The sequence below is a fragment of the Lissotriton vulgaris genome, chromosome 4_1 (genome assembly GCF_964263255.1).
Source record: "Lissotriton vulgaris chromosome 4_1, aLisVul1.2, whole genome shotgun sequence".
NCBI lineage: Eukaryota > Metazoa > Chordata > Amphibia > Caudata > Salamandridae > Lissotriton > Lissotriton vulgaris.
The window spans coordinates 398277589-398300763 of NC_141691.1; the positions used below are offsets into that span (position 1 = coordinate 398277589).

The following is a 23175-nucleotide window of genomic DNA, read 5'->3' on the forward strand; positions in this document are numbered from 1 at the left end:
AAGTAGCGCGGTAGAAATGTCCATTACATTACATTACAGAGCATTACGGTTTCTTCTCATGGAAACTCTGGTTGAAGAGTAAATGAACGCTCATTGTGTGGACCTAGCAGATGTGCAGACCCGGAAAGCCCCTGGTGGTCAGAGCCGTAGCGGAAAACTTGGCTCTGATGGAATGAGGACGATCCATTTGCACAAGGTTTGTTTCTAGACTGCTCTTTCTTTCTTGGCACCAGCAAATTCAACAATCAGTTGATCATCCACCTGGTCCACCCTAGTCTTAGCCGTATAGAAACTATGGACCCATAAAGGGTACACTCGATGAACCCTCTCCTTTTCCTTGGAGAGATGTGGCGGAGAGAAGAGAGGTGGAGCATGATAGACTGCGCCAATGGAAGGCAAAGCACAACCTTCAGCAGAAAGAATGCCCAAGTTTGAAACATTAACTTGTCTGGGAAGAACGTGGGATATAGTGGTTGTACTGACAGTGCACAGAAGTAACACAATGAAAAACACAGTCTTAAGGATGGACAAAGTCAGGGTACAACTCTGCATAAGCTCAAAAAGCACGCACATCAAGAATCTAAGAACCAAATTAAGGTCCTACAGAGGCATAATAAAATGTGAAACGAACAGTTGATGAAAGCCTTTTCAAGAAACGCCCCACAGCAAGTGAGTTACACAAGAAGGGCTGATCAGGCAAACGTAGAAAGACTAAATGGGACAACAAGTAACCTTTAACTGTCCCTATGGTAAAGTATTGCGAGGCCAAGGATAGAACAAACAAAAGTACTTTGCAAAATTTTATCTGGAGTGAATTGTTTGCAGTCTGATGGTCTTCCCATCAGACTGCAAACCTTGCCCAGTTGCCTGAATAGATCGACTTGGTGGAGGGGTGCTGAGCAGTCAAGATGACATTCACGGCCTCTGTAGGTAGATCAAAACACCTCCGCTGGTTCTGTACAATATACATGCATGAAGGGGAAGGTTGAAAATATACAGATGTAGAAACCTGCTCCTTTTGCTGGGACAGAAGTCCTTCTTCAAGAGGAAGACAAAGTGGGAGGCCAAATGCTCAAGCACAGGAATTAAGAGTAACAAACTATCCAAGCCCAGTCCACGGTTCTCTCTACTAACCTTACTCACAACTCTGGGAAGCAGCAGAATAGCTGGAAACACATATAGGAGACTGCAATCCGACTTGAAATGTGCTCTTATTGTCAAACCGTGGATAGTTTATAGACATCTAGTAGCATGGTTCAAAGCCTAATGTGGCTGGTATCAAACAGATCTGTGCAATTAGTAACATGGTCACAGTGGAATTGACCAGGCCTATGTTAGAGACGACTCGATACAAATATTTGTTCCCTTTATTGTCTTGGCATTTTCTTTCCATGCCCAAGTGTGAGACCTTTCCTTTCAAGTAGGCAACCAAAAACAACACAAATTAAACTGGAGAGTTCTAGAAATGAACACTGCGTCATCACTGAACTCCCTCTAATTGTCTAGAAACTTGAGTTGTGCTTTTTCTAAATATCCAGTGTCTGGTTGAACTTTTGTGACTCCATAGCGAATAATGGTTTAGATGGGGTGTGGTGAAGCAGAATAGGCCACCAGCGGAGGAGCTGAATTCTCAATGGAAAGCTCCAAACACGCCTTTGTAAGAACTTAAAATTATTTCTTTTTGAGGTTCAAGTTCTCCATTTCACTTGCATCTGTGTTGGCCACCTGGTCGAAATCTGCCTTCCTCTGCTATGCCTGGACGAAGTCTCATTTTATTATCTCCTGGGATACAGCTGACCTTTGAGGCGCCTGCAAGAGTGATCAGTCAGACTTGTGGGGGCCAGTAGAATACAGCAGAACAGATGGGCTTTAGCTTTGAGTTCAAAGTAAACAAGGAGGCACCATATGCCAAAAGGGATGAAAAGAAGTTGACAAAGTCCTCTGCCAGTTAACATACCTCCAGCACATAATGACCAGGTACATGCCCTGATTAATCAGATTATTCAGACATGTCAGTCATTTGTCAACTCTCTCCGACAAAGGAAAGGCCAATGTGGGAGTCATGTATGAAATAGGTCAAGTGAAGAAGGAATGTTGGTAATGGGGAGCACTGGATGACTTCCAACCTGGATTAACAGGGACATTTTAGTTTCCCAGTCATCTCACATTCCAACATCTGGATTTGCTTATGGACAGAGGAATTTGGTATCATACACCTTTCAGGCTGCTGCAATGGACCACCAATAAACTGTGTTGGTCAGGAGGGAGAGTCATAGGGCAGCCTCAGAAGGGACCAAAGGCCAAAGCCACCTGTACATTGTGTTTCTGGGTGTTGGAGAATGAAGATGGATAAATCAAGTCATTCAGTGCCATGGGAAAAGCTGTTGTGCGATGTGGTGTTTCAACTTTCCAGTTGAGTAACAGCAAATGTTTGATTTTGTCCACGTTGGAGGGTTTCTGGATTGGGTGGCTTCCTATCTCACTGATAAACAGTTCGATATTTTGTCAGCTCCTGTACTTACTTATTTAATCTTCCACAAACATCCCCTGTTGAATGCGGTCACGGGTGCTTAGCATAGGCAGTTTTTTAATGAAACTATAGTACACAGGGAGTAGACCCGCACGGATGCGTGTTCCACCAACTGAACACCAGAGCTTGTAGAGGAGGCGGATACTCTGGGTAGTTCCCACGTTTTAGGTAGAGAGCAGGTCCTTTATATGGTGCACTCTACAAGACCACAGGCACTCTAAATATGTTCACCTCAAATGCATTTTTCCAGCTGAGTTTTATGCATAGAATTAGCTCAGTGCCACCCATGCTGAGCTAGCTTTCCATATAAAACTTGAAAACTACCAAGGTTTCCCTCCTTGTTTTCACATAATTTATGCAAGACCTCAAGCCTGAAAGGACATTGTTTGTACATATGCCAAGTAACTGCTGATAGCTGCTTCTGGCACAAGGTGGTGGCTTACAACAGAAAAATTGTGAGATTCTAGGTTGAGACAGAGGGGAGAAAATGTACTCCAGAATATGAATAGAGAAGAAAAAGCACAGCTGAGGTAGCTAGGTTATGTAAATGCTGAGTTTGAAAACAGACAGGTAGCACCGTTGTGTGGAAAAAATGAAACAGACAAATGTTCGAAGAACTGGTGGAGAGGACATTGCCAAATTGCAGAATAGTGTTTTTCAGGCTCTGTGGAATCCAGCATGGAATCAGAGGGAACTATTTGGAATGTATTGTTAAAAATATAGCCTTTGATGACTGAATGTGGCTAACTATTGGTTTATGTTGACTGTGTATCAATAAATAGCTTGCTGTTCACCAGTTCATTTATAGACTTCACACTTATTGTGTATGCACGGAAGGAGTCATAATGGATGTGTGCAGATCTCACTTCAAGAACTAACGAGGTTGTGGCCAGGGTGGGAGCACAGGTTCTCATGGCTCCTGTGCCTCACACTTGACAGGGACGTGGAATAGGTTAACTGCCGCCCTATCTACCGAGAGAGACACTGGGTTCCTTGTAGCTCAAACTTTAAAGGTAGATAATTGGATCCTTGGCGTGCCTTGAGCCCAAGATATCTTTGGGAGCCAGAATGCCAATCCTAACCACAGTAACTGCAGGATAGTGCCCAGTGCAGTGGGAAAGAAAGGTTACAAACAGGGAGTGTGGTGGGCTGGGAATGATACAGCACTGAATGGGGGAGGATGACACCACCCCAGACCTAGATGGAGCTTGGAGGTGCAGGCCCATTTAATTACACATTTTTCGGAGAACTGGACGTCTGGCACTCTGGGGCTTGCGTCCTGTCGGAGGGAAAACTTGGCCTGCAGCATGTGGACCTTAGCAGTAGTTTGAGGGTACAGCCTGAAATGGATTCCTGCTGTGGCCTCAGGGGCGTAACACAGGCCCCTGTTGCCTGTGTGGCACAGGGGGGCCTACACACCTTCAGAGGTCTCCTATTCAACCCAAGTCAAAAGAATGCCTGTCACATATTGGAGACTCAGGGGTCCCTCCTTGCATTCTGCAGGGGGAGCCCATCATTTTGTGTTACTCCAATGTGTGGCTTTGGCCATTTTTTCCACACATCAATAGAGTATTAGCTTGGGAGCAGCAAAAGGGATACAAATTGCAAATATTTCATAGTAAATGGAAGCAACAGCACATAACATGTTTTATAGCAACTGTACAGATACAGAGAACAATTGAAAACGTACATAAGTATAAAGCATATCCCTTAATAGCAGTGCAATGCAAAATCAAATCCATGGACAAAAACTTAGCCCATCATCACTAATAAGGTACCAATGACACTGCCTACAGAAAATAGTATATGATGAAGGGAAAAGGTAGATGGACATCTGGCACATTAGCTTAGACAGAAAGTAGCCATGTTGCAGATACAAAGTCTTCAAAAAGTAAAGTCACGATCGCTAAGAAAGGCAAGATAAGGGAATTTAATGAGTTTAACACTACCTGTTACACTTCTGGCAGGGTCGGGAGTGTTGTGTTCTGGAGTGTCTAATCACTTGTTCCTCTCAGTGAGTAGGAGGGAAAGTGAGACACAATAGCTCTTCAGTCCCAGGCTCATGGGTACTCAGGTGGTAGGATGACTCAGTCCATGCTTGCTAAGGTTCTATGATCCCAAGGACAGTTCTGCGACTCTGCAGAATCCCTGCAACACCTCTAAGATATGGACTAGGTCAGAGAGATTCCCAAGATGCTGCGCCCACTGGAACTTCATGTCCCAAATCAGGGCCTGCATATGCCATCTGGCATGTGTCACCAGCAGGATGCAGGTGGTCATGAGTCCCAGCAGCCTCAGAGTCAGTCTCACCGAAACCCAGGACAGAGGCTGAAACATCGGTATCATAGCCTGAACATCGTGCACTCGTCACTCAGGTAAGGAGAAGCCTGTAACTGCACTGTGTCCAGAAAAGATCAGGGGAAAGGAAGCATCTGAGAGGGAGTCAGGTGTGTCTTCGGCAAGTTGAGAGTGACCCACAGAAATTGCAGAAGGTACGCCGCAGACTGGAGGTGGGAGATGGCAGCTTGCGACAAGCCCGCATTCAGCAGCCAGTAGTCGAGATAGGGGGGAATGACACCCCTAATCTCCACATATGGGCTGCAACCACCGCTATCACCTTAGTGTAAACCCAAGGGGTGCTGCTAAGGCCAATAGGGAGCACAATGAATTGAAAATACTTGTGGCCCATCATAAACCATAGATACTGCTGGCGGGCAGGCAGGACAGGAATATAAAAATAGGCATCCTGCAAAGCCATTGCCACCATCCAGTCTCTAGGATCCAAGACAGACCAGACCTGAGCCAAAGTTAGCATTTTGAATTTCTCCTTCTTGAGTAAGAGATTGAGGGCTTGCAGATCGAGAATAGGACAAAGGCTTTTCTCCGTTATGGGAACCAGAAAGCAGCGGGCAGAGCAACCACAGCCTACTTCTGGCACCGGAACCCTCTCCATGGCTCCCTTGCCTAGGAGAGTGTGACCTCTTAATGGACAAGGGACAGAGGATTCTACTTCACCCAGTCGTGAGATGGTGTCATGGGGGAGGGATAATCTCAGAGGGGAGGGAGCAGCCCATTTGGACCATCTGTAAAACGTACCTGTGCAATGTATGGACTGCCAGTGGGGCTGGTAATGGCATGTGCTGCTGCTAATTGGGTGCCCATGGTGGTAAAGGGGAAGACTAGGAGGTTTTGGAGATTGCTGAAGTCGAGGTTGACGGCGGACTGAGCAGGCCGCTGGCCACCTGACCCACAAGGTCTGTGGGTTCTGTGCCCTCATCCACACAGAGGCTAGGCAGCATGTGCGGCAAGTTGGCTGGGCAGGAACTGCATTACTGGAAGCCCCTTCAGCAGCCTCGAAAGGCGGACTGGGGAGACGGGGCTGTAGCAATGCCCAAGAATCTTGCCACAGTCTGAGAGTCCCTGAAGAGCTCAAGCGCCGAATCTGACTGGTCTCTCAACAGATGGGTGCCATCAAGGGCATGTTCTTAACGGAAGCTTGGACATTCCCCAAAAAGCTAGTTGTTGCGCCTAAGGGCCACTATCGTGGAAATCACTCTGCCTAGTTAGTTGGTCATGTAAATGTAAAATGTAAATGTGAATGTATGTGTCTTGTAAAGCGCACTGCTGCCCTGAGACGTCGTGGCGCTGTAGACCGCTGGGGAACCCGTCCTGCTATCCCTGTGAGATGGTCCCTACTGGGTATCTCCAAGGTGAAACCAGGCATCCCCGGTGAATGTGGGGGGCCGTTGTAGAGATGAGGCAAGCTAATGCCCAGAGTTACCGAGTGTGATCCCTGGTTAGAGTAGGTACCAAGGCGAGAATTATCGAGTCCGCTGACCCTGGTCCACGACCCTGCGGCGTCGGGAATTGAACCCTGGTCCCAGGCCGTTCTTTGCTTCCGGGTCTGCCGCCTCTAACCAGTGAGCCACACCACTCCACAGTGAGCCACACCACTCCACTGTCAAGCCTGCATCGAATAGTGAACTTTGATGCGTCTCTCCCGTCGATGACAGCTTGGGAGAGTACGGCCCAGGCCTCCACCAGGAACATGTGGCTGCACTTGCACAACTGTATCCCACAAAGTTTGGGAATAATGGCCCAAAAGGCATGCAGTGTTCACAGGCTCAATGCCAGGCTGGCATAACAGAACATCATCTTCCCAAATGATTCCAGCCTCTTGGATTTCCTACCCGGAAGAGCAGTAGAGAAATCACCTTGGGAGGATGAGGCTTGGACCACCACGCTTTCAGTTGTAGGATGCTGCATGAAGAAGTTTGGGTCCCCAGGTGCAGGGAAATGGTGGCGGGCACTTCTCCTATTCACAAGAGGCCGTCTTGGGTTTGGACCAGGTACCCAAAAGGGCATCAGTAAGGGCATCAATGAACAGCAATACAGGGTCGGAAATTGGAGACTCCCAGTTGCAGCACTTCTGTCAAGATGTTAGCCTTGACTGCTGAGGGTAGCTGAAGGTCAGACTTTAGCTGCCCTCCACACAACCAATGCATTGGAAGCTCCCTTCTCCATAGCCAAGGCACGTTTGAGGGGTTGGGACGGCCAAATATGAGGCGCATGGCCTCATAGAACTCCTTCCGTTGGGCGGGGTCGCTCCAGCTCCTGGAAAGTAGAGGAGGTGCAGTGTTAGTCCTGGTGCAGGTTCTAGGGAACGAGGCCTAGAATGCCGATGCTACCGTGTCACGTTTTCTGACAGACTAGGAGAAGTCATAGAACGTTTTGACAACTTTTTTCTTGTGCCTCGACTTATCCGGGTGTCCCAAGGACTTCGAATTGGACAATGTAGACTTCATGCTCCTTGACTGGTCCCGGGACCTTCCCCTTGACTCAGACCTCAACTTCTATGGAGTTACATGCCAGGCCACCATGAGCTTTCAAGACCACTCCCTTAAAGCCTTTTCGTGCATGGGCGGAAAAAGGTGCATGACTTTGGGTTGTGGTTGCGCTACAAACACCACAGACAGACGACGAGGGTCCATCACCGACATTGGCCAGTGACCGGCTCCGCAGGGCTTAAATCCCATCTTGCACTGTGACATCCTGGACACACCAGAAGGTAAAACTTCAACAACTGTTGATAAAACGTCAATAAAGTTATGTCAAAAACACACTGAGGGGTAGCTCTTTCCTCGGATCAGCGCTGGGTGGTATGGAAAGAAAAGAACTGACATCAGCAAGCCTGGGTGGTCCCTATATAGGTACTGCATTGTTACTTCCGGTGCGGACAATGATGGATGCAAAACTGATTGACACCACCTACTGGCGCGCAGGGGCACTGCTCCCAAAAATCTTCAGGATCCAATCTGACGTCTGGGGGGAAATTTAAAACGAAGGAATCTGCGCCTAGAAATCTCTATCAGATAAAAAGAACATGTATATAATAAAAGGCATTGAGAGGCAGGTTTTTATCTAGCAACTAGGTGGCTGGGCACTAAAATGTCTGATCTGGTTACCGCTGGGTGTAAATTTGAATTGTGTGAAAATAATTTGCTATTATCTGTCCTCTACATAGTTTTCACATGAAGAATAAGATTGACAATAACTAGACGTACACTGTAATAAGCAATATAGATAAGTAGACGCTTAGAATATGCAGCTAGAGAACTGACCATTCAAGGAAGCGGGAAGGAGGTGACTAGCAGTAAGAATAATGAAGTTAGTATAGAAGCGAATTGGAGTGAAGAAAAGTGGAAGCTGAATCTAAAGGTGATGTTTACTATCGCTATGAAAGATGGTTCCACCTGCATAATGTAAGTAATTATCCTGCTGTGTACCAAGTACGCAATAAATGCGTGTGGGGGGAGGGGAGGAGGGGGTGGTAAAATACATCATGCTGGAGTGTGTTGAAGAAAATATGGTGTGGGGGAAAAATTAGTGGGCTATCTGAGGCAACGACCAAGGAAGAAATTGAGCAAGAGGATTGAAGATATGCACCTTTTGGTTAAGTGAATTTGGCAAGTGCCTGTGATAATGATGGCTTTTTTTGAGATTAGCTTACACCGCGAGAGTAAATATGTTCAGTACTAATGGAACTATTTCTCCCAAAGTTTATGGAAGGAAAACTATTTACATAATGGGATGTTTTGAGGCAGATTTTACACTTTCAGAAAGAAATGTTAGGAGCAAAATACATGCAGCAAAAGATGGAGATGGTTTGGCTGGAAAGAGCAGTGCAAATCAGGAATAACACTGGGCCCAGATCATAATATGGATTGCAAAAGGTGCTGAGATGCATGTGAAGCACATGAGCCAAGACAGGAGGTAAGATAGGTGTATATGCACCCTGAGGGTTTCAATGGTGTCTAAAATGAACACAATGGATGAACTCAAAAGTGAACTGAATGATGATGCTGAAGTAGGAGTGCATTAGGTCGGGATTGGGCCCATGTCTGTCGGAGAACTGAGAAGACAATTGCACAAGTTATGTAAGTCTGGTTATACAGAGGAGATTGAGAGTTCCCTGAGGTTTCCCCAGCAGTTCTTGCCAGGATCATTGTGCAAGCATGCGGACATGCGTGACCGCAATGCCAACAGCATCCCCCACAAAAAGCGTTAGGAGGTACTCACCTCCTAATTCACATCTCTTTCTAAATAAAAGTCACTGTAATTAAAATGTATTTGCAGCTCCTGAATATTTTCATGGTTTTCTTTTATTTAGGGTTATTACATAGAGAGGACCTAACTACAAAGGCAATAGAGCCCTTCCTATGAAAGTAGAATTACACAGCAAAAACTAACTCATTGCAGTGAGGGAAATGAGCAATACACTCTCACAGCAATTGACATAAATGAAAGAATGATTTCAAAAGCGTCTAAAAATGCTGTTGGGTGTAATTGCCTGGATTGGGTTTAATACAGTGAGACCATTAACATTAGTAGGCAATCATACCTTTTATTTGTTTAATAACATTCAATTATGTCTGGCTCCTGCCATCGCCCCAGATGATTTGATTTCTTCAGAAACAAGGCGTGGTAACACAAACAGTACTCGGATGAATTCGCCCTCTGCTGCTGCTTCGTCAGTCTGCCATTTCATCTCAATACAGCCTCAAACGCCTTCAAGAGCCCGTTGTAGGGGGTTGTTCTCACCCCATCCATCAAGAATGTTCACAAGTCACCTTTCCATGACATTTGCATCCAGACGTTTCCTCCTTATATACAGGCTACAAAAACATGTTTCCCGATATTACTTGCGGCTGTAGCCCGGTAATTCAGAGATACTATGAGATATAGTTGATTTACTTCTGGGCGTCATTGTGATAGAAAGAATTTCATAAAATATGATTTATTGCACGCTAAATCTGATTGAGTTACACTGCACAACAATCACAGGAGATTCTTCCACGCAATTGCTCCCATGGCGCCTGCTGTTGTTTCCTTTTCTTTTGGATAAAAAACACCATATCTCATCGAGGTGGTTAGACGTCATACCAGCAACCAGCGCTTTAGTGGGATTCGACACCGCAGCACTTCGTTGTGTTCTGGCCATGGGGTATCTTTCAAATCTCTTTTTACGCGTCTGATTATAAAGGTGAGTCCATGTCTGTGGTTTAACAGTACTGTACCCTACTTCCATGATTCCGTCTAAACCATTAACATGCAGTTAATATAAATCCAGAAGAAAGTGATACACAGTATAGAGAGGTGCGTGCACGGTTCTGTTCGACTGCATAAATAATTTTTATAAAAGGTGAATGATACATTTGATTTTGGGGTTCAGCCTGCTGTGTGGAAGGTGGATGCTTGTATGGTACTTTCCCTTATCTTGGGTTCTTGGCCTGGGAAGGATTTCCTTCCTTTTCAGCTGCATGCGGTGCAGTCAGTCCATGTAAGTAGATTTTGACAGCATGCGTGCGCAGAGTTGTTATAGAACTTATTTTGGGGTTTTGCCTTGCATACCGTTGTATATGTGGTGAGGACTTTGTATGTGACCTGGGCGTTGACATGAAGCTAGTGGCATGACTTCCGCGCAGGCCATGTGGATTTCAGGCCTTTTTTACAGATGTACATTTGGACATTTTGCAGGCTTGGACACTCGATGTTTCGACAAAATGGGTGAGCGTGATTTCGTTTCGCCTGCGCGGAAGTTGGTGGTAGAACCCAAAACAATCTGATTGATTTATGGGGAGATGAAGTAATGCTGCCCAAATCTAGGCTCCTTATCTGGATCGCTGAAAAAGCAGAAAGTGGAAAGTTCAACACGTTATCGTACAATAACAAATCTGCAGTTGTACCCTGATGTATTTTAAAAGACTCGCTACCCAACCTTTTAGTGCTATGACACCTATTTGCCACTTAAACATAAGTTTCCTTATGCGTTCGGATTGAGAGAGGCGCAAAAAATCACACAGTAAATGTGAAAAGTCTAAACGGCACTATAAGCAGCAAGTAGCAGCTCCTCTGCTCTGGCAGAGGAGCGTCGCCCCACTACTTTTGAGCAGTGAAGTAAAGGAAATGTAAAATGATAATAACTTTAAGTTATTATCATTTTATGTTTCCTTTCTGGGTGGGCGGGGCTGCTCTGCTCTCGGAGCAGGGCAGGGGAGGAGTGGTTTGCGCACTCCTAAGTGCGCAATGACTGTTTGGTCGGCCCTCTCGGGCGGCTCAAATTGGTCATGCACACTTTCCCTGTTCTCCATGCAGGCTGCATTACAGCCTGCATGGAGAAAATGCCCAGGCCCCAATTACCTGGTTGAGCGTTGAACCAGGACGCTCAAAACCAATCACACACAGGCTCCCCAGACACATTACAACAATGCATTTCAGCATTGTGAATGGTCAGGGGAGCTTGGCTGTTCTTCCTGGCTTCCTGTACCTTGAGTTCCACAATAAGAGCAGGAGCAGAGACGCGGGACCTGGCGGCAAAGTAAGTGTATATTTTATTTTTTTTGTATTGTGCAACCTCGTGCCGCACTGCTTTCCGCCCACCCCCCCTCAACTACCCCCGACAAGCCACCCACGAGTCATGCCAACAGCCACGGGAAAGTAGTTTATTGTCACACAATCCACGCGCACTCAGCATTGACAGATTCAAGCATCAAATGCTGAATTTCAAATTGTACATTCCAAGTGCCACCCTTGGTCCAGTTCGGGCTGGACTGTTCCTATTGGGAGCATGGTCAAGACTGATTTGCATATGGCTGGGTCCAAACTGGAATGGCATGGTGAGCAAAAAAACGATGGATTTAGGCCCAGATCTCTGTACTGGAGTGAATGTATGACATTGTACTGCATTCTGTCCATCAATTTTTTATTTTGCAACCCTCACTTTACAAGCTCTAGTCGTAAGCACCAGTTTGTCCGTGAAGAGGATGGCACCTGGTTACTGGATAGACTGTGCTTGCAGTTCACACATCGATGAATTGTCGTTATCGCCATAAGATACGCTGTTTTTAAGATGGTAAACAGAGATGGAAGCTGTACACTGGCCGTACCAGAGTGCACTCGAGTAAAGGGACAACCAGACTGATGTCGCACTGAGGCAATACAAATGTTGTTAGAGGAAACATATAGGCTAGCCCTTTCAGAAAACGCCTCACAACCGGTGATTTGAATAACAATGGCTAATGAGTTAAACATGAAAAGGCTGAAAGAGCTGATAAATAACCTTTATCTGTCACCACAGAAAGGACTATCGGCTCTCCATCTGGCGTTGGTGGCGTTGGCACTCAGGCCACTGGCATCAGTCTTGAAGCTGGCCCCTGGAGTAGGTGCTGAGCCCAAAAAGGGGCTGAGGGACACAGTAGTCGTTAGGGACAAATCGGCTGGCAGTGGGCCAACTGGAGGTCCCCATGGATACTCAGGGCCAGAAGTCGCTTTGGAGAGATCCGGCATCGTACCGAATAACCCACTGCATAGTCCCTCTAAAGTGTATGCATTTGCTGTGGGGTCGTCGAAGGATCCGGAAACTCGGATTACATCAGTGTCAGGTATATCAGAAACTGAGATGCACACCTCCACCTACCGGCATGCAAGGGATTTGCTAAAGAAAATTCTCTAGATCCTGTCTGGCACCTAAAGCAAGGCTGGTGGAGGAAAACATAGATATGGCAAAAGTCTCCATGTGTTTTGACTCCCTTTCTGGTGAATGATTGGAAATGTGCTGGAGCTTAGCCTGCTGGTACAGTCCTGGACCATCAGACTTTCTAATGTGGGGTGTTGCAGGCAAAAGGCTGGGTCTTAAGGGGCAGGTCTGTGTCTCCTGGCTATCTACCCATTAACTATTAGGCAAGATCCTAGCTTTCCCCAGGTGCCCAGTAGTGTGTCAGTTAAGGCCTCGTTAAAAGGCAAGAGGGATTACTATTAGGTCTGCCCGCGCTGCAAGACCTCTATTAGGATGTTTGTCTTGACCCAGTAGTGGGTAGATGTAGATCTAGGACGTCTGCATCTCTCCAAATGACCATGGCAAAGGAGGAAGACTTTTCCATTCATGGGATAGGAGTAGATGAATAAAGGCCTATTTCAGGGGCGGTATCCAGGCCATTAGCTTCACGAAGGTCAAAAAACAGATGTGCATTGTCTTAAGTTTGAGAAGATGTGTCCGCATAATCAGGGTCATCCAGTCTGTAGTGTAAAGGAAGCCTCACCAAATCTGCATACGCTAAGAGGCGTGGAGATTGTGACTTGGGTGGAGGGCACTGTTTCCGTGTTTGAAAGGGCTATCAGATAACCCTCCAGTGGTGACGCTCGGGGCTCTGGTATCGGTTATGGTGCTGTAAGGGATTTCGGGCTTAGCACTGGCCCGTGAATCAGGGCAGAGCCTGAAATGGAGTCAAATGCCGCCATCCAGAATAAATCTGCTGGTGGACCTAGAGACCCCCCCAGGATTCTTAAGGCACAAAGGAATTCCAAAATAATTGGGTTGGGTACTGAACAACCGCAAGTATGCCTCTCTAAAAGTCTACATTTGGTGCAACATCGCTGATGGATGCGGAAAGTCAGTTTGCATCGGTACTGGGGCTAGGACCGGTTCTGAGGTTGGAGACCGAGTCCGTGGCTTGGGAATACCCTGACGAAATGGAGCTGTATTTCAACTTCTTTTGCTGCTTCTTCTTCTTCTTCGACTTACCTGACAATGGAGCAGGACAGGCCTTTCCTGCCTTTCAGCAATGTTCTGCAACATTAAGTTTGCCCTCGCATGCCGGATGGCCTTTGGATTCATCTGAGCATATTTATTGCACAATACCTAGTCATGAAGGAGCCTAAACACCAGAGACAGATCTCGTGGGTCACTGATATTTGCTTGTGGAAATTCTTGCAAGGTTTGAACCCTGTTGCTTTTGGAAGGGACATGTCCCTTGCACACTGGCAAAAAGTTTGAAAATACTGTCTGTCAAGCCTGACAGAATTCGAGGTAGTGAGCTCCAATCCACATCAGAAAGCACAGAAAGAAAGGAACAGATGTCAGCGCACATAAGTAACCTGAGGTCACATATGGGGTAGGATGGATCAGTTGTGAAGAAGCACAATGCGACCTATCAAGGATCAACGTAATTGCTGAAGAAAATTTTACATATGCAGTCTGGTGCCTGGAGATATTGACAAGATGAGAACTCTGCGGTAAAAAGTACCAATAGAAAATAAAATACGTCAGGAGAACTATGTGGGTGACTTCTATCAATCTCCACATGATACTCACTCGATAAAAAAATTACGTGTAATCTAGTCCAAGAGAGCACTCAAGACTTCCTACCTGCACTGGAGAGTGCGTAAGAAGGCACACCCTGCATTCTCTGAGGACTGTTCAGATGCTACACTACCCTATACTGAAGCTGGGTTTGTTACAAGTACCTTCATCCTTTGCGTAACACTGGAAAGTTTGGTATCCAACTCCTGCTCGTGGTTATTTGAACTTTACCTGGTACACGTTTACCAGAGGAGGGATCAGCCTATGGTTGGGATCCCTATTGTATCAGTACCTAAATCAGAGGATGCATCAGTAAGCTCGAAACCCAACATATCTGTACTGAGCGTCAGGTTGTGAGTTCCAACAAATCCAACTTAGTCTTCCCAGCCTTCTGAGGCCAGTAAATTGGGTACTATTATTTTGAGATTTTAATACCACGTTATTTACAGAGATTAGCAATGTAGAAGTAAAGTGTGACACTGTATTAAAATAAATCAGTATTAGAAATGTAAATCGACTGGGGCTGCAGATGGAGCACTAATGACCGGTTTCAGTGGGTGAGAGAAAGCACAATTCAGAAGGCATGAGCTCTATGCATCAGAATACCTTTCAGGCATTGCCAGGTTGATAGTGCTATTTGCCATCTGGCGAATGGATCGCCTCCTACCCTATCACTGAACCCTTGACTTGACACAGAAGTTAGAGAGCATTATTGCAGCAGGCCAACAATAGGGCATTTTGGAGTGTTCCAAAGCTAGATCCAGAAGATTTTTTGTGAGCAGTTCCCCCCGGTAGGTGGTGTCATCAAGGTGGCAGCGATTGGCAGGATTGGTATGGGCAGACAGCAAACCTGAACTCCACTTGAGACAAAAACGTCTCCTGGTGAGAGCCAACTTGGAAACTCCAGTGCACATAACTGCTGCCAATTCACGTGCTCGCCTGAGGCGAACAGGTCTAACCAAGGCTCTCCCATTGCTGAATCCAAAGTCTTTGCAGGAGCGGCCTTGAGCATGGCCATCGATCCTCCGATCAGACTGCCTTTTTTGGGAGAATCTTTTGTCACAGCAGCAGGGGACGGTCCTCCACCCCAACTTGTCCAGCTTCCACCTCCTTGCTTGGAGATTGAGCAGCGACAGTTGACAGCTTTCGACCTTCCTCCCAAAGTCTGTAACGTCATCTTGGCAGCCAGGCGTCCCTCCACTAAAATGGTAGGATATCTGTAGATGGAATAGATTTGTGGCATGGTGCACAGCAAAGGCTTTGGATCCTCTTTCTGCCCCTCTTTTAGAGGTTCTCCTCTTCGTTCTGTCATTGACCTAGCATGGCCATTTTGGCCTTTCTTCGCCTTCCTGATCAGCCTTCTCTTTTCAAGTTTCCTATTGTAAATAGATTCCTGAAGGGCATTGATCATCTCTTTCCTCCTTCTCCTTTCGTAATGCCCCAGTGGGACTTGAATGTTGTCCTTACTTATCTTATGTGTACTCCCTTCGAGGCACTGCATAATTGTCCTCTTCGTCTTCTTACTTTAAAGACTGCCTTCCTGCTTGCCATCACCTCTGCCCACAGGGTGAGTGAGCTTCAGGCTCTATCCTCCAAGCCTCCTTTTCTTGCTGTTCATCTGGACAAAGTGGTCCTTTGCACTAGGCCCTCCTTTCTGCCCAGAGAAGTTACCTCTTTCCACATAGGTCAGGCCATCACATTTCCCACCTTCTTCCTGCCTCCACACCCTTCCAAAAAGGAGGAGAGACTCCACCACCTGGACCTAAAATGTGTGCTGTCCTTCTGCCTTGACCACACTAAAGATTTCCGGGTGGACAATCACCTCTTCGTAAGATATGTGGGCGCCAAGAAAGGTCGGGCCGTGCACAAATGTACCATCTCTCGATGGTTTGACCTATGCATCCAAGTCTGCTATTCTTTGGCGAAAAAGGAGCCTCCAGTAGGACTACGCGCCCACTCTACCAGGGCGACGGCAGCCACTACTGCTTTGGGACGTGGAGTTCCGCTGACTGACATCTGCCAGGCAGCCACGTGGGCAACCCTGCACACGTTCACAAAACATTACTGCATGCATAGTCCAGTCCAGAGAGACAGTTTTTTTGGCCGTTCTGTTCTCCAGGACTTCCTCGTGTGACCTTAGATCGCAGACCCACCACCAGGGGTGGCATTGCTGGGGTATTGATTCTAAAGTTAAGGAATCTAGAACAACAGTCTCTTTCAGATGAACAAGTTACTTACCTTCGGTAACAATGTACCTGCAAGAGACATTAGTTATAGATTCCTTACCGCCCGACCCATCCTCCCTGTTCTGCAAAATGACTTCTAGGGATAGGGACTTCCTTCTAGGACCCTAGTTATGTGCACCAGTGGTCAGTGTCTAGCATGGCTCTGCACTTCTGGCATGTAAAGTCGTGTCAGAACTGATGTCGTACGCAGGGGCAGTGTCTAAGTAGACACTGTGACATCACCCTGGTGACAACGACGATGGACAAGGAGTCTACCAACGCGCAGGGGTACTGCTACAAAAAAATTCTCCAGAACCTGTCTGACGCCTGGGGGTAATTCACTACTGGGGGTAATTCACAACTGTTAGATGTTGTTAAGGAGGGGAGAGGGGTCTGCCATTTGCCCAATCGTGATTTGTTTGCCACCACTGCAGATCATTCACAGTTCCCTCCAAGATCTGAATCAGATCAGAGAGATTCCCCTAATGCTGCACCTACTGAAACCTCAGGCCCCACTGCAGCGCCTGCATATACCATCTTGAATGCATTACCAGCATGTTGCAGGAGGCCCAGCAGCCTCAGAGTCAGCCTCACCGAAACCCAGGATAGAGGCTGAAACATCGGTATCATAGCCTGAACATCGTGGACTCGCCGCTCAGATAAGGATAAGCCTGAAACTGCACTGTGTCCAGAACAGCTCAGGTAAAGCCCAGGATAGAGGCCGAACTATTAGTATATTTTGGACTCGCTACTCAGGAATATAAGCCACAAACTGCACTATGTTCAGAACAGCTCTGAAGAAAGGGAGTATCTGAGAGGGAGTCAGGTGTGATATCGGCACATTGATAATGAACCCCAGCAATTGCAGAAGGTTTGCCGTAGTCTGGAGGTGGGAGGCGACAGGAGCAAGACGTCGAGGTAGGGAAGACTGCCACCCCTGATTCTGCAGATGAGCTGCAACCACCACCATCACCTCGGCAAACATCTGAGGGGCACTGGTAGGGCCAAAGGGAAGCACAGTGAACTACAAGTGTTTGTGGCCTGCCGTAAACCGCAGATAGGGCCGGTTGGCAGGGAGGACTGGAATATAAAATTGCCATCATGCAAGTCCAATGCTATCATCGAGTCTCCTGGATCAAAGGCAGGTAAGGCCTGAGTCAACGTGAGCATTATGAATTTCTCCTTTTCGAGGAAGAGGTTGAGAGTTCGGAGATTGAGGATAAGATGAAGGCCCCTGTCCTTTGTTGGACCCAGAAAATGGCTGGGATAGCAATAACAGTAACCCTCTCTAAGGCTCCCTTGGGCAAGAGAGCCATGACCTCCTCACAGAGAAGAGACAGATGATCCTCCGTTAGTCGATCATGTGTGAGATGGTGGTATGGGGGGAAGGGGAATCTTGAAGGGGAGGGAGAAGTCCCTTCGGACAATCTGCGAAACCCACATGTCCAATGTTATGGACTGTCAGTGCGGCAGGTGATGAGGAATCTGCCGCCAACCGGATGCCAAGGTTTAAAGGGGCAGACTAAAAATATTTGGAGATGGTAGCAGTTGGGAGTTGGCGGATCGAACAGACCACTGGCCACCTGACCCAGGAGGTCTGTACGTACTGCACCCCCATCCACACAGAGGCTCGTGAGCATGCACAGCACGGTGGCTTGGCAGATATTGGCCACAAAAGGAGGAACAGGCAGATTGAGGTGGACATGGGGCCGCAGAGAGGCCTAGAGGTAGTACAAGAATCCTAAGTGCTTGAGCGCCAAATTTGCCTGGTCTCCGAAGAGACAAGTGCCCTCAAAGGGCAAGTCCATAAGGGAAGCTTGAAAGCATGATCAACATAAGGAATTCTGATGTTAGGGCTGGAATACTCCGTTGTAAAATGACACAAACCCAACAAGCATAATGAAGGCAAAGAAAGTGACAGAATCAGTGAATTGTAAGTGCTTTGTTTCCATGACCGGTGATCTGGAGCATAGAAAGAGGAAACACATTCAAATGGTGGGAGGAGCCATGATGCAGAATGCGACCACACAAGTAATGGAGAACATACATGGGACTATGAGAAGAGAGTGCACAAAGGTCCAGAGAGGTAATTTCAATCCGACAAATGTTTAGGGTCAGAGCTTCAAGCAAACAATGTACAAATCATTCAGTTTAAAAAGAAATATGCACTGGGCAATCAGTAACCTCCTCTAAGACGCGATGAAGCATTTGAAGCCCTTCCACAACTTCTTCTCATGAGTACCATTGTTGTATGTAATAAGATGCTATTAGGGAAGAACATTTCATTTAATAAATGTAGAATACAATATAAGATAGCATAACAAAACATCACATATTACTAAATAGGATAGTTTCTAGCTAGTGTTAACTTTTAAAATGATAGAGCCTGAGAATTATAAAAACCACCACAATTTAGCAGCATTCTGTGAGAATCCCCTGAGATAGAACATTTCCTCATTCCCATCTTGCTTCCAGACACTTCGACACACTGCTCGACCAGTCAAACCAAAGAGCGAGGAAAAACTATGCAGGCTTAATGAGGGTACACACCCAGGCTAGACCAGAGTTTTGCACACCATATGGCATGAAAATAACATCAACCTTCGGATACCAACATTTTAGGCTTATACTGTACTTTGTAGATATACTTATATATCTTTTTTCATGAATAAGAGGCAAGCATGGTTTATGACAACGATCTACCTAAAATCTCATTAAAGTCTTTTCTCTTGGAGTGACATGCATTATCAGCAAAAATTAATCTGACGAGTATTCAGGTGGGTTCCACCTCAAAAAAAATGCAATAACTGAAGGCTTTGTTGTTATCTGATGAAAATCAATTAGAGTAGGTAAGGCCACAAGGAAAACTAACATCACTCATCACCAACCCCCCAGCAGCTGAAGCAATTTGTCTTCCAAGCATGGGTGATCAGGGGCTTTAGTAATATCACAGACAAATTAGTTTAGTTTCTAGATTCCGAACTGTCTTTCTTTGTTCGGGAAGACTGATACACAAATTACTTTTAATCGCAACTGCTAAACCTTTAATACCAAAGAGGGCATTTTAAAGATTCTTTTTTAAACTCTCCTCGGCATTTAGGCTCCGTGGGTGCACTAAAAAGGATTACAGATAATGCTTACCTCTTGGATTCTTTGTCAACAACAAGGCACTGTACCGAATGACGAAGGCAGTAGATTCCACCAAATACAGCGCACATCCTAGAAAAACAAAAAAACTCAAAAGTGTAAGCTCACTCTAGCCTTGCGACATAAGTAATCAATTACGGTGTATTTACTGCATCTTCTACAATGCACGAAATGTGAAGAAATGTTAAATAACACTGCAAACGTGTTGCTCTATATACAAGTTCAGCTCCAGGTATAATCATCTGCATAAAAACAAAGGAACCAATACAAAGATGTTACCTGCTTCCCAACCCTCTCTTCAACCTCCCATTCAGAGGTGTTACCTATGCTGAAGTCGGTTGACACCACATGTTCTCTGCTTTTGACCCTTTTTTTGTTTCCAAGCTGTAAAACCGTCTGGTTATATCGTCAAGCACACTCCCCTGTCTAACTTCAGACGTTTACTCCTCAATGAAGAATACCATAATTGCAAAAAGTCAGCCGTGGTGCAACCCATTGTAAAAATACCAACTGCCCATGCCATGACCGCTAACTGCAGCCGTGGCTCGTGTGCTACCTTTCTTTTCCAAAACCCTGGAAGAATGCATACATTACAAATCTTGGAAGAATGCATAAAAATCCCGGAAGAATCAATTAAAAGCTCAGTTACTTATTGTTCAACTCCCTCCGTTCAGACCTCTTTCTTGCCCAGTCCTCATTCACATTTCGAATTACACCTGTGAAGCACACCTGTCAATGATCTACCCTGATCCTCCTAGACTTAGGCGCGGCTTTTGATATTGTTAATCAGTTTGTCCTACTGAACAATCTTGATTTTCTGAAGACTGCAGGGACCATTCCTAAAAGCGTCAAATCCTACTTTGCTAACCGTAAATTTCTAGGTCTTCTGGCGTGTAAATCTGTCTAAATTTGCCCTGCAAGCTGTGGGTGCTTCACAAGGCTATATATTCGGACTTCTTTATTTTCTTACAGAGCACCTTTTCTTAGGGAATGAATATTTCCTCCTTTGGGTTGTTATATGGATTGAACAAACCAAATCTTCCACCGTACATCATTCGCTACTCTACTTTACACTCAAAATGCAAGACGTCTTTCAACTATCAGTCACTGGATGGCTCTGCCCTCTTATGCTCACCTCCCTAAAATAAACATTTATTTTCTCTCAATTCGCCTCATTTTCCCTCTCTACAACTATCACCCCTATCCCTGCACCTATAGTATCTATGGATCAATTCTGACTAGCAAATGAGGAGGAATTGCAATTGCTTTGAGATAAAAAAGCTTTTGCCATAAAATTAAATTTTTTTATTAGAGATTAATGCTCTGAATTTTAAAGTTCATTGAACTGGATTTTAAGCAAAAGATGTACGAGAAGTAGGCTTCTGAGAAAAAATGTGCTAAGTAGTTTTCTGTATATTCTCTAACAGTAACCATAATCATGTGAACATTAAATTTCATAGTGCATCTTTAGCGTAATGCTATGAACAGGAATTGTGTAAAGGAAAGTTAGCAATTCCTTCACTTTTCTTGGTTCCACGCCGCAAACACTCCTCATATCAGTTGAAATGTCACTTGCTCTTTTCCAAAAGCTGAGACAATCATACATTCCTTGTTCTTGTATTAAAATGTATCAAGGTGAAGACCCTTACCTCCTTGGTACCATTATCCATCACATAGCAACTAGATCCTTGGGAAATGCTAATCTTCATCTACTCATAGTACCCAACCAAGATTACACCACGCATTACTAATTTTGATCACTCTACCAAGTTGGCGCTCTTGACTAGAACATACATCCCTGTAGCAATAGGGATTGCCAATCTTTAACCACATTCGAGAGAGACCTAAATACTCTCTTCAATATAGAATACCAAAGACACATTCTTAACAGCATGCCTAGCTGACTTCTTACTGATCAAACTATCCTTATTTTATTATCTGTATAATTTAGGGCATATTTATTAAGTGCTGTGTTTGATGCAACTGTCAGAATTAATTGTTTGTCTTCGCCATTCTTCCTTGTACAAAATGGCATCCAGGATGCATATTTCAAGTACAGACTTTGGCAGTAGCTACCAGTAAGATTATTCAAGAATCCTATTTACTGAAATTATTTTGTTACATCACCATTTATTTTCTATGACAGTATGCATAATTGTTTCCATGGAGTCACAATAAGTCTTAACTTTAGCTATGGATATCTATGCAAGTCATAGAGTTCAAAGAATAATTATCTTCTACACTCATGCCTAAAAAACGTGTGTAGGCAAAATAAGTAAATTAATAGTTGCATGTGTGTGTAGGAATTTTGAAGTGAAAATCTACCTGAAAGTAACACAGCGCTACACACTGAGGCATAAGTATGCAAGCAATAGGAGAGGAGATTAATCGTGATAATGTATTTAGCCACAGGGGAAGGGAAGGGAAACTGCACAGTTGTGTAGTCATATCTTTCCAGCTGTGGACTATGATGACAGGAATACGTCACTCCAAAAACATTGGGAGGGGGAAAAGAACAAATCAGTAACACAAAATTATAGAAACGGACACTTCACTCCGGTATGCATGTTGCAGAAAAGTTTTTATTCCATTTTCAAGTGAATCAAGAGTGCCACGATCCGACGCGTTTCGGCGAACTCGGTCGCCTTGCTCACCAGATGAAAGTGATTAGAGCCAAACACATTTTAAATTACTAACCACCAATGAAAAGATTAACAGATTGTCATGTGACCTCTAGTGCCTATAGATGAAAGACTTTAACCCAGGGTCAAGTTTGAAAAAACAGACTGGTGTTTAACAATTATAAAAACATAGTTGATCCTACACATGCCTCCTTGGCTATATGAGATACCACAACATTTGTTCGTGAGAGGGTTCATATTAATGTACAAATACAAAATAGATCACCAGTGAGCAATTAACATTTTTTCAAATATCACGATTTACATTTATCGCAATTATAAGAACCGGTAAAGTATGCTGTAAAAAAGAGCAGAAAAAGGATAATTAAACTTTGTTTATCTCTGCATAATACAGGATAAGTTCAATGCCCTTAACATACATCTAACAGCACAAATTGCCTAACTTTGTTCATTGACCTCTTATCCTAAGAACCTCTAACACAAATAATAAGTTTTAATTCCTCAGTCGTATATACCTTATCCATGGTATTGACAATCTGTAAAGTGCTCAAGTGTAAAGTGCTAAAAGTGAAAGTGCTAAAAGTGAAAGTGCTAAAAGTGAAAATGCTAAAAATAAGGAGTTCCCGGTCGGGAACCCTTCAGTCCTCTTACTAAGAACTGTGTTTGAATCAGGGAGAAGGCAGCAGTAAGAACATTACATACCTATTATGTGTTGAGATCAAGCTCAAACACATACAAAATCTGAATCCCTCTCGGAATGCGGATCCATACAAAAGACAAAACCTAGGGCTAAGGTGGGCTAAGGTGGCTATTGCGTTATAAACTATTATGATGTTGGATATTACAGGGTCATCATATCTGTGCAGATGGCGCCAATAAATAGTATAAAACCATAAATTCATATAAATAAATTCACGATAAAACACACACATACCGCACACCAGATGGAGATATAAAATTACACCCAAAATAAATAGCTTAAAACCACTGTAT

General features: G+C 45.0%; 1 protein-coding gene across 3 annotated transcripts in view; it reads right to left on the bottom strand.

Moving 5' to 3' along the window:
• The window catches only part of CHM (CHM Rab escort protein), a 980660-nt gene that overhangs the window by 326146 nt on the left and 631339 nt on the right, over positions 1-23175 (bottom strand). For all 3 annotated transcript variants that reach the window (XR_015295298.1, XM_086918782.1, XM_086918781.1), the window contains exon 9: positions 19535-19612. Coding sequence is in view for 2 of the 3 variants with exons in the window: in XM_086918782.1 (XP_086774908.1) it covers positions 19535-19612 (78 nt within the window). In the remaining variant the exon portion in view is untranslated. The remainder of the gene's footprint in view (positions 1-19534; positions 19613-23175) is intronic.